Genomic DNA, 11,698 nt, shown 5'->3' on the forward strand with positions numbered 1-11,698 from the left:
ACCGCAAATACAGGAAGGAAAACCTAATAAAAGAGAAGTTCATGAATTACCGCAACTCGGCAGAGCCGAGCATAAACCCTAGAACAATCAATGGCTCCAAATAGCGACCAAAACGATTCAACTCGCCGACTTTACAACCCATACGAATCCATCTACAATCTCCCCTCCTCTCCCGAATACCTCTTCCAAGAAGAGTCGCTCGCTCAGCGCCGCTCCTGGGGGGAGAATCTCACGTATTATACGGGAATCGGTTACCTTGGCGGCGCATCGACCGGAGCCGTCAAGGGTCTTGTGTCCGGAGTTCGATCCATTGAGCCGACCGATACGTTGAAGTTGAAGGTGAATCGGATTCTCAACGGATCGGGTCATACGGGTCGACAGGTGGGTAATCGTTGTGGTGTTATCGGGTTGATGTTTGCGGCTCTTGAGAGTGGAATGGTGGCGATTAGAGATTCGGATGACGTCATCAACAGTGTCGTTGCGGGGTTGGGGACTGGAGCTCTGTACAAGGCAGCCGCGGGACCAAGGTCTGCGGCTGTGGCCGGAGCCATAGGTGGCGTGATTGTGGGGATTGCTGTTACGGGGAAGCAGGTGTTGAAGCGATACGTGCCCATTTGAGTAAATTATTTTCTCCGACAGTTGTCATGATCGCACCGGGTAATCAAGAAATTGGAAGATTTTTTCTCTCTGAAGCTGCAGTTTTGAGTAGTATCTAGCGATTGATTAAATAGACATGGAGTGTAATATTGATTTGCATGTAGAAGACATGGTTTTGTGAATAAATTCCTGAAAACTATTTATGCCGGCAATATATGAATTCTGGCCCCCTGAACGGGAGTATTATGTTTTCACATTCAGATCCTCCATTTGGTTGAATTCTCTGTAGGTCTAATGTAAGAATTCAAATGTTTGGTGTTTTGTCGTGGTTGTGTGCATTTTCAATGTAACAAGTGTTTCGTCACTTGTTATCCCTTTTTTATTCAGTGTTACAGTGCACAAAAATTACTTAATGACAGTCAAACGTGAATTACGTGATACATTTGTTTCACCCTTGAAAATTATCCAGGGATACAGATTTTTTCCATGATACAATTGCTGATGTAGAGTTCTTTCCCCAGAGATTTTTTGGGGCCTATCATCTGTATGTGGAATGGAGCATATTGTCTACGAGCTTTCTTGTGACTGGGAATTCATATGCATCTTTTTACTGTTGAAAATTTCTAATTCTTGTATTGGTAGTTTGGTGATTCGATACTCCATATTCTATGTCCCGAAAGGTGTATCGTCTTCCCTTGCATTTATTTCAATGGATGCCATATTCACATAAGATTTCAAAGGCACTGTGATTGGTGATTGAGTTTTGCAGGTATTCACGATTTCATGTGCATGGGAGATGTACAAATCTCTTCACATCAATTGCCTCGGTACTTTTGAATTGTGATTATGAAAATCTTCCGATTTTGAATTAGATTTGTTCTCTGTTGATAACATGTAAACTGGTAGCAATTTTGAGTTAATTATAGTGATAGACGGAAGCCAAAGAATTGAAAATTGGTTGTTGGTCAACAGCTAAATAACAGGAATAGAATCAGTAAAATATGAATTCTGTAATAATTTTATTTATAAAATTTTTATGTAGCAGTATATCAGTTTGTTTGATGATTCAATTGAATAAGTTAATAAGATGAATAAACCTTCAGATAGAGCATTTCTCCAGTTTCTTTTCGACACAAATAAATAAACATCTGCATAAGTTTAGAATTTAGGAATGGAAAGTTAATTTGAATGCAGAGTCTTTGCGAGGTAGGCTATTATAATAGTACCCAGCAATTATGCTCTTAATGTCAGTCAATGTATACTCACTTCAGAGATATGACAAAGACTTTGATACAGAGGGATGTGTGAACATGTGATTAAGAATTTCCCTTACTAATCCACATTTTCTAGTATTGTGCTAGTGCTGCTTCCACTTCCAGATGTGTAAATGAAAGGAGTTTCCATTTGGGTTTCAGGATTGCTGTTCGTTGTTTCCTAGTTGAGCATGAAAACACTCTTTGTTATTGCATTGATATGTGTGAATTGATGCTAATATACTAGTATCTGATACAAATTTCTGGCTGACCTGACTTGAAGCCGAGCTTTCTTGTTGAAATCTTTTATGTTGAAAGTCCGTACTGCCAAATTCCTTCAGAAAAATATGGCTTGAAGGTGAGGTTCCTACAAACCTTTTATCTTGTGAATACATATAAAAAAATCTGTTTCCGTCTTTAACTTCTGGTCCCAGGTCCTTTAGCCGTTCCAGCTCTGGTAGTATTACGGAATCAAGATCTGGCCTATCTTTTCTTCTCAATTCACAGCAATTCAAAGCCAATTTAGCCAAGGATAAAACTTCCTTAACAGGCCAGTCTTTGACCTTATGGTCCAGAATCTCAGCAAAACGATCTTCCTCTATTGCGTTCTCAACGTAATGTGTTAGGCCCATTGCAGGTTTGGCTGTCATGATCTGCAGCAACATTACACCTAATGAATATATGTCTGATTTTGTCCCCAGCATTCCTGTTTGCTGGTACTCTGGATCAATGTAACAGAATGTTCCTGCTGGTGCTGTCATGTGATACTGGGTTCCGGAATGAGCCAAATTGGGTGGAATGAGCCTTGATAAGCCAACGTCACTAATCTTGCTCACAAAGTTTTTGTCTAAGAGAATATTTGCAGGTTTAAGATCACGGTGGACGAGTGGCTCTGGTCTCATTTGATGAAGAAAATTAAGGGCAGTGGCGATTTCTGCGGCTATTCTAATACGAGTGCTCCATGATAAGGGTGGAGTGCCATTTCTGCAATTAAGCCTGTCTTCTAAGCTCCCGTTTTCCATGTATTCATACACGAGGCAGCCGTGCTCGGCACACGCGCCCAACAGGATCACCATATGGGGATGTCTCATCTGACTCAACACCTCAACCTGTCCGAGGTAAGAAAACATAACATAAATTATGTGATCTTTTACACGTGGCAGTGTCGTTACTTACCTATTTTATACTTGAATGAAGAAATACCTCTCTTTGGAATTGCTTTTGGCCTTGCGATATGTCTGAGCTCAAAACTTTTATAGCAACAGGTGTGTGATCTAAAGTAGCTTTATAAACATGCCCATATCCCCCTTCACCAATCTTTTGTGAACTAGAGAAGTAATTTGTTGCAATTTCAATTTCGTGAATCGAGTACCTTCTATACTGGATCACACAGCGGGCTAATGCATCCATTGCCTTCTGCTTCTCTTCGGCTTCGTGTTTGAACTTCATCTCTGCTCTTTTTCTCTTGACTGATTCCAATTCTGCAATACGTTGTGCCTTTTGTGCTAGTTGAACTGCAGCTTTACACTTCTGCTTCTCCCTCTCCACAATGGCCATTGCTACCTTTTGCGCTTGCTTGGCATCTTCTAACTTACTCAATTCCTCTGATTTCCACTGAGCAATATCTCTTGCCTGTATTAAAAATTATTATGGGATATCCGCTTTAGTATTTCCAGTTCTTTCATTTTCATCAATAAATACATGGTTTATGTAGTAATTTAATTTACCTTTTCTCTAGCAGTTACAGTTTCTTGGCATGCAGCATTGTACTTTTGAATGGTTTGCTTCAATTCTGCTCTCAATCTTTTCAATTCGTCTTCTATCTCCTGTAAAAATGATGTGGCTTTCGCATCAAATTGTTAAAATTTCCAAAGTCCATAGAAGTTTTTTTAACTCACAGCTGCTTGAGGAGATTTGGGGCTCTTTGTTGAATCCGAAGATTGAGGCTGATCTAAAAGTTCAAAGGAGACATCAGAGGGAAAACTTGGAACTCCAGAATTGTTACTCGATCCAGACAAAGACTGAGGTGAAGTCTCCTTGGTTCGGACCCGAAGATTCAAATTTGTCGTCGACTTATGGATCTCAGAATGCTTGTTGCCAGGTTCAATGCCACTAATCAATGAACCGAAAGATGAGTTGTGATTGCTGACATAGGGTAAAGACTCGTAACTACTGCTTGCTGATTCCACAGGTGTGGGATTCTTACTCTCGTTGTGCCCTTCCCACTGGGCAATGTGTACAGATCCACTACTTTCTTCCGAGTTTTCAAGGGGGATCTTACTGCTGATAATTAGTTTGTTGATTGGAGTCGCCTGCAGATGATCTCTGCTATTCAGTGGTGAAGTAGTAGTCTTGCAGTTGCTTCCATCGATAAATGAGAACTCAGAGGCAGCACTTTTCCAACTTCCTTGACTAAAATCAGATGTTCAAAATCTATAAATTGAATTTACTTGTCTGACCCAGTATGAGAGAATAAAATGATAGTCAATAAAATGATGGTCAATAAACAATGCCACATAATCACGAGTAAAGATCCAGCATGATCTCCATCCTAGTCTAAAGAGACCAAGGAGTGGTGTAGATGATGCCACACCATTACGATCACGATTTGGCACCATCTGCACCATTTGGTATCACTCGTTGTGCAATGACCAAAGGATGGTGTAGATGATATCACCAACAATTCTCGTGGTGGTGTGACAAAGATCTGCACTCTTGGATCCGGATCCCTTTTCATGAAATTACCGAATGATGTCATTAAGTGATTCAGGCATCTGCATGCTTTGATGTAGTCACATTTAGTTTTTTGGTAACTAAATGTAACGTGATCGAGACTCGGTGGAAACCTTATGTTGCCATCATTGTAGTTAAATATTTTGATTTTTGAGCGAATCATGTTCCTATTATGAGAATACATGCAATTGCGAAATCCCAGTGCACATATACGTGTTGTTAGGCTGTGAATCTGACAAAAGAATAAAAAGTTGTCAACTTACGGATGAAATTTTGCAGAATCCGGACAAGGAGGTGAGAAAACATTGTGTGGCATTGAACTAGTTGCACTGGTGGGAGTGGAAGGTTCGCTACCAGATTTGATTTTCAACACTTTTCCCTTCGATACAGTGTAAACTGAACAAGGATCTGGTGCTGATTTCCCTATTGAACTAGGAACATCTGAATTTCTAAATGCCCTATGAAAAGAAATATTAAATACAGGTGGAACCTATCATAGATGCATATATGTGAGTATTTGAAAACGTTAGATTAAAAATGTAAGTTTTTTTTTACTTTATTTTTCTTAGAATATGTATTGCAGGTAAGTATATACCGCGAGATGGCACCTCGACTAGAAGCACCAAGGACGATTGTTGTGATGGAGTTAGCAATGATATACCCAGTAAGCGCGCCTGCAATGTCTAGGTCTCGAAGAACTACCTCCTTTGCTATAATCTGGAGATATTACATTAGTGGAAAAATCAAGAATCTTCAAAAAATGAAGCTTAGCAAGTGGGATCAGCTTCAATTTCTAAACAAATTATGCCTTGTATTCTCAAACGGGGGGTTGTGGTTCTTGAATACAGTATTTCATCTTAATAAATTTATGAGAATAGTAGTAATAATTACCCCTTTTCGAGCACAAAAACTGCGATAAGGAAGGAATAATTGTTGTGTTTCGGCTTGAGTAAGAGCCCGGGCTTCTTTTGGTGCACCATCCTCTGTCCAACATCAAGTAATAGCTTCAAAATGCTAGAACCATATCATAGAATTAAAGTAAATTGAAATCATATAAATAGTAATCATGACAAGGATCTAATGCATACTATAAAATTCTTGATAATTTGTAAAACTTATATATTTATACAAAAAATATGTGTGTTTTTTTATGCGCAAAACTATTGGAAACCAGTTTTTACCACGAGAATATTTTATTACGGAAAAAAATCAGGGATGAAGAAAACATACGGAGATGAAAATTAGGTTGGCTGCTGACATGCACGAGGATGATTCTCTTATCCTTGGACATTAAATTGTCGATGGCCCATTTGACGGCGAATTGGCTGTTCTTGTCTCTGTCAATTGCCACGGCTGAGGAAATGGTCGTTCCCTCCTCGCAGTTACGATTCGCCATGTGGGTGGCGCTCGATAACTACGCCGCTGATAATGGCGGTTGTTGGGTGGCGCTACCGTGGAAGCTCAGCCATGCATGCACCGGAGTTAACCGGCACCGGTTAAGAATTTAATGTTTAGTCAAATATTTTTTTGCCTATATCTGAGGGCCAACTAATTAATTGTTGGTTTTATCAAGTCGTAAGAATTTCCACCTCTATTTTAGATTATACAACATTAATTTTGTAAGTGCATTTCATTTAATTAATTTTTTTTTCCCAAACGTTGCCTAATTTATATATATTGTTTAAAGCTTTGTTTGAGTTACGTATTAATATAATAAATTGATTTTCACTACAATTTAATTCAATTTACATCTTCAATTATGCTGCTTAACTTAAATCAGCTCATAATTAGAATTATAATCACATGCCAGCATTTTACACCTTTGTAAAAATGCAAAAAGTCACAGAATCCCTTAGTCTCATATATTAATTTGCAACCGTGACACACACATTGCGCGTGTAACTATTTGATCTGGATTATTGCGCGCAGGCGTGCTTGGCATAGATCGTGCAAAAATGTGATAAAAGAGTGAACAAATCTAAATTCTAATTGGACGTTGCGAGTCCCAATTCGGTCGTCGATTATAACCTTTTCGATTAGATCCAACTAATATAAATTTAATAAATTAATAAAAAAACATGAAAAAATTTTTTTTTGAATGTCATGAATACAAGATTATATAACTGTAAAATGAAAATAACATTTTTATAATAAAGAAAAGGTAAAATATAAAATCTGAAAGTTGAAAGATATAGAGTAATGCTGGAAAAATAGAACTAAAATGATTCAACTAGAAATAAAAACTAAAAATTTGAAGACTGAATTTGAAGTTGTAGGTTGAAATTTGCAGAGATTTGCACCGTTTGTTGATGATAAGTTGTTGAACTTGTTTCTGCATTGATGATATTTTAAATGTTGGTTCTTTCTCGAGTTAGTTCCTTAACTTCTCAACTCCACTAGCCCACTACCTGTAGGACTAACAACCCCACTAACAGTTCTACTAACTTGTAACTGCTCTGACTTGGTCGTTCTCTCCCTCTTCCCGCTGGTTAAATGTAGTGACCTTATCCGAATCACCTACTAACTTAAAATTCTTAGGCAAGCAATTAAAACTTAATCATAGCAGCACAAACTTAAATTTGAGTAAACAATGCAAACTGGCAGAAAAAAACCCGCACTAAACCCAAAACAATACTTTATAGATTAAATCAAAAATACTGTATTGGAACCAAAACTGTAAACAAAAAAAAACCTCCAAGAGTTCACTAGCCCTACAACTAACCCTGCCTTGATCTCCTGCCTAGTCCAACCTGACACCTGTCTCGTCGAATATGGTGTACAAGATAAAATGAAAGACGTGAGCGATTAATGCCTAGTACGAAAGTATGAGTATATTGTTGGAACCTAATGGGTGGGGGGGTGGGGGGGGGGAGATTAGTTTCTATTGAAAACTTTAGTAATTTAAAATGATTTTGCAAAAACGCAAGCAGAAGACGTAGGACAGTCAAGTATAAATGCAGAAAGTGAATAAAGTAATTGGCAGAAAGTAAATAAAGCGGTAAGTAAGAGAGGATATGTTTATGGAAGTTCGACAATAAATCGTCTATATCTCCCCTTCTTGGTTACGGTCGATTAATCAAGGTATCACTAGCACTTTGTCTTGGCCTTGCAAGTAAGCCGATACAACAACAATACGATCACTGCGTCTCTTGGCCTTGAGGGATCCAAGGATAGCCTCACAATAACTCAAAAACTTGACTTTAAGGGATCCAAGGATAGCCACATAAACTCGGCTTCACACTCGAGTATACACAACTACGATTTTCAAGCACTTATACAACTCGATACACAAATATATTTTGAGGGACTTGAAATAGGCTTAGAGTTCTTGAAGAATCGCTCAAATAATGCTTGAATGGACGAGAGAATCAGATGGTGAGTTGTGTCTTCAAATGGCCTCGGAAATGCTCTATTTATAGTGCTGAATCGGGAGAGATCGGATGGTCCATTCCGAATTCGAAGCGTCCAAACTGAGATCTTTAAATTTCAAAATTAGACGGCGCTTGCACTGATCGGAGCATCTGATCTTGTCATCGGAGCGTTCGGTCGTCATCAATAAATGCATTGTCGTGAAAAAGTATCCGGACAAATCTTGTCACCGCCGTAATGAGATCGAAGCGTCCGATCCTCCAATCGGAATGTCCGATTGCATCGGACCGTCCGATCAAAGCCGGCGTCCGAAGTGATCAATCCGATAATTACATCTTTATTCTTGAACCATCTTTATTCTTGAACTTGATTCCAAATATTTTGTTACAAAATATAATATATGCAATTATCTCAATTTAAACCATTAGTAACAATTTAACCTAGTTTTGTAATTATCAAAACAAGATAAGTTATCGCTTTAAAAATATTAATCTCACTTACGAGATTTTTATGCGTTTACGGCATAACAATCTCTCCCTTTTTGATAATCACAAAACTTGGTCAAATAAAAGAAATAAATATGCAAAGACTAAATAAACAGTTGATAAATGCATATTAAAATTCCCCCTAAATTAAACAACAAGTTAATTAACAATTATGTTAAAAATTTATTGTTTATTATTCTTTATTATTTAACCAATTTTATTCTCCCCTTTTTTGCGATGATAAAAAAGTATAAGAATAAACAACACAATTTAAATAAAGATTTCATTAATAAACTAAAATTACCAAAGAAATTTAAATACAATAAATAAGAAACTAAGAGTCATCCTCTTCATCAAATCGAGAATCTAAATCGTCAATTCTCATGTTCAGAGAGGTGAAAGACTCATTCACATTTGTAGTAAGATGCACTATAATCACCTACTAATCAAAAACTTAGACATGCAATTAAACAATAAATAATCATAATCAGAGATAAACTTGTGGAAACTAGAATAACTTAATACCAGCATGGTAAAATCTAATGGCTGACCCCGCAATCCTGCCTTGGTCACAACTTAATATTCAGATCTCTACGAAAAACTACTTGCAACTGCCCCGTCAAAAGGGGTGTCCAAAAACAACAGTACGAGGAAGTGAACATAAAACGCTCAGTACGAGAGTATGAGTATAAGAATATTATATGTGCATGAATGCAAGTGATCTGGGTATCAAGACACGAGGGTCAAGAAAAATACTAGGGCCTTGGGTAAGTAGCATGTCGTGTCGTCGCTTCAGGAGTGACCTACATATGCAACTGATGGTGACCTGACATTAATGCAACAAATAGTAAATGCATACTCAGTCAGGGTATCTCGAACAGTACTATCGTACCTTACTAAGGCAGATCCTAGAAGCTCTCATCTAGGTTCCAAGCCTACCATTCAGCAATACAATACATAATAACATGCATTATCTAACATGTGAAACATCATCTATCATGCTCTAAAAGCCTTAATTAAGCTATAGCATACTCCCTATTTTCTATAAAGAGCCACAGCTATACCTTCCCCCGTCGTCAGCTCGCTGATGTCTAATGCCTCAAAGCTTGGGCACAACCTTGCTACGAACCCTAGACACCTCTCCAAACCTTCGCTACTTGTCCACCACTACGGACACTGTCCGTTATAAAATACTACTTCCTACTCCAAATTTTAAAGAAAGAGTCCCGAAGCCATTAAAATAGAGCCATGACGGGAGAGGAGAGGATTCATTTTTCATTTGAAATGAGCCATCTCGGCCCCTATTTATATACGGAGTACGGATCGTCCAATCCCCAATTTGGACGATCCGATCTTTTCATGATATCCACGTTGCATGCATGCGAGTTCGGATGCTTCGATCCCACTTTGGATCGTCCGATCTCAGAAGTCTGATACACTTGTACAATTCTTCTTGCCACTTTTCTTGGGAACACATTGTATGGTCCGATCCTACAAATCGGATCGTCCGATATGGCCATGTGATGTCAGCCATGATGTCATCCTCGACTCTAGATTTGGACACCTGTCCTTAGTGAGTTTGGACCGTCCGATCTCCTGATCAGAGCGTCCGATCTAACCCACTTTCCGAACTCAATTCGTGCTTCCAAACTCCCTTTGTTCGGATGGTCTGATCTAGGGTTCGGATCATCCGATCCGCCCTAACCCTTGGACCCCTTCTGGACTATTTTGGACATTCTGAATCCGATTACTTGGTCCGTTAGATTATATTAAAATGCCTAAATCATGATTCATTAAATCTAAACATGATTAGTAAATTAATCTTGTAAAATGGAATCGGTCTACTACATTCTCCCCCACTTAAGAGATTTAGTCCTCGAAATCAAATCTTAAGTACCGAATGAACTTGAATAAGAACAACAGGTTCTTATTTTCTCATATCATTTTACAAGATCTCACTGTAATCCAAATAATCATCAATAGTGTCTTAATACTGAAACTGGACTACAAAAGGAACATCTTATTCCAAAATACTGTTTCTTATGATTCAGTAACAACATGGTCTCTCCACACATGTCAAATCTGTATCCACTGTACCTTGGATGATTGCAAGATGTAAGACTCATCTACCACAAATCATTACCATAGTGATACATGGAACACCTCGTGGATACTACACCTATATACCGGCAATGCTAGTCTATACTATATCTCGTTTAGTGTCCAACATCCCAATTGGACCAATAAACTTCTAGAGTTATTTTTTTTGGTAAATCAACTATATCAACACCCTGTTGAATTAACTCTTGGTTTCTCAACCCATCGTTTCCAAAATTTATTCTCAAAACAGTGGAATACGACATCTTTGTCCGTACAATTTCTCAAATGGTGTCATAACAATACTGATGTGGTATCTGTTGTTGTATAAAAATTCAATCAGTGGTAACTGATCTTGCCAAGCTGGACCAAGCTCTCCGCATATCCTCAAGAGTACTAATAGTGCGTTCCGACTAATCAGTACTTTACTGATGCGATCATGGATGTCTCGCATGTTGATCAGGTGGCCAAGGACCCATTGGCAATACCAAGAGGACCAGTTACGAGAGGTCAAGATAAAAATTTCAAGGAAGCACTTCAATTGTTGATGGCAGATTATCAAGATGGCATTGGAAAGCTTGAGAGTCAATTTGGAGGAAGATTAATGTTATTGAAGTTCAAAGGGATCAAGGAAGTGAAGAAATATGGAAGAAACTCAAGAATTCAATGTCCAAATTCGAGCCTCAGGCGCGCTCGCGCCCAAATATCCGCGCGCATGCGCCCTGTTCAGCGAGCCCAATGCGTGCACACGCCTTTAAGATCGCGCGTACGAATGCTGATTTGACGAAGACCTGCGAGGCTTCAGCGCGCCCGCGCCTTAATATTCGAGCACCCGTGCCGTTCCTGCGAAACTCATGCGCGCTCGTGCGCCCGCGCCGCGTCCTTTTACACACACAAAAGGTGTTTGTGTGTGTTCAAAAATTTTGAGTATTTTGGCATTATTTTTCCTATTTTGAAACTTTTAAGCCTACCAGGAAACTTTTAGCTGATATCTTTTGATATCTTTGATATTATTTTACATTATCTTTTATTTTTTATTGTAAACTATAAATACTTTGTTTATTTTTATTAATAATAATTCAAATTCAGTTTATAAAAACATTATTGAAATTCTCTCTAGAATTTTATTCAAAGCTTTACTTTGGCTTTTCAAATCAAACTTTT

General features: G+C 38.3%; 2 protein-coding genes and 1 long non-coding RNA gene across 5 annotated transcripts; 2 read left to right on the forward strand and 1 right to left on the reverse strand.

Annotated features, from left to right (window-relative positions):
* The first annotated feature begins 8 nt into the window (after positions 1 to 8).
* Positions 9 to 983, forward strand: LOC140879407 (mitochondrial import inner membrane translocase subunit TIM23-2-like). The gene has a single exon (XM_073283107.1). The coding sequence runs from the start codon at positions 91 to 93 to the stop codon at positions 616 to 618; it is 528 nt and encodes a 175-aa protein (XP_073139208.1). The 5' UTR covers positions 9 to 90; the 3' UTR covers positions 619 to 983.
* Positions 984 to 1,116: 133 nt separating this feature from the next.
* On the reverse strand, positions 1,117 to 6,097 carry LOC140879406 (U-box domain-containing protein 35-like). 2 transcript variants are annotated; one of them, XM_073283106.1, is made up of 9 exons: positions 5,814 to 6,097; positions 5,475 to 5,566; positions 5,179 to 5,300; positions 4,847 to 5,041; positions 3,749 to 4,262; positions 3,578 to 3,676; positions 3,054 to 3,482; positions 2,123 to 2,959; positions 1,117 to 2,031 (listed from the first exon to the last, which is right to left on the reverse strand). In XM_073283106.1, the coding sequence occupies exons 1-9, from the start codon at positions 5,977 to 5,979 to the stop codon at positions 1,930 to 1,932; spliced, it is 2,556 nt and encodes an 851-aa protein (XP_073139207.1). In that variant the 5' UTR covers positions 5,980 to 6,097; the 3' UTR covers positions 1,117 to 1,929. The 2 variants fall into 2 exon arrangements, with proteins under 2 accessions (XP_073139207.1, XP_073139206.1); XM_073283105.1 differs by having other exon boundaries at positions 1,117 to 2,959.
* LOC140879408 (uncharacterized) lies at positions 2,828 to 5,473 on the forward strand. 2 transcript variants are annotated; one of them, XR_012149409.1, is made up of 3 exons: positions 2,828 to 2,968; positions 4,863 to 5,092; positions 5,167 to 5,473. It is a non-coding gene; the product is annotated as an uncharacterized lncRNA (long non-coding RNA). The 2 variants fall into 2 exon arrangements; XR_012149410.1 differs by lacking the exon at positions 2,828 to 2,968 and adding an exon at positions 3,900 to 4,005.
* Positions 6,098 to 11,698: the final 5,601 nt, after the last annotated feature.

This window comes from Henckelia pumila, chromosome 2 (genome assembly GCF_033568475.1).
Source record: "Henckelia pumila isolate YLH828 chromosome 2, ASM3356847v2, whole genome shotgun sequence".
Lineage (NCBI taxonomy): Eukaryota > Viridiplantae > Streptophyta > Magnoliopsida > Lamiales > Gesneriaceae > Henckelia > Henckelia pumila.

Excerpts from the sequence above, each read along its gene's own strand:
- LOC140879406 (XM_073283105.1), bottom strand. The coding sequence starts at position 5,979 with ATGGCGAATCGTAACTGCGAGGAGGGAACGACCATTTCCTCAGCCGTG. Across the intron at positions 3,677-3,748 it reads CCAAATCTCCTCAAGCAGCT|GAGATAGAAGACGAATTGAA; the intron begins GTGAGTTAAAAA and ends TCATTTTTACAG. Across the intron at positions 2,960-3,053 it reads AAAAGCAATTCCAAAGAGAG|GTTGAGGTGTTGAGTCAGAT; the intron begins GTATTTCTTCAT and ends TACCTCGGACAG.
- LOC140879407 (XM_073283107.1), top strand. The coding sequence starts at position 91 with ATGGCTCCAAATAGCGACCAAAACGATTCAACTCGCCGACTTTACAAC.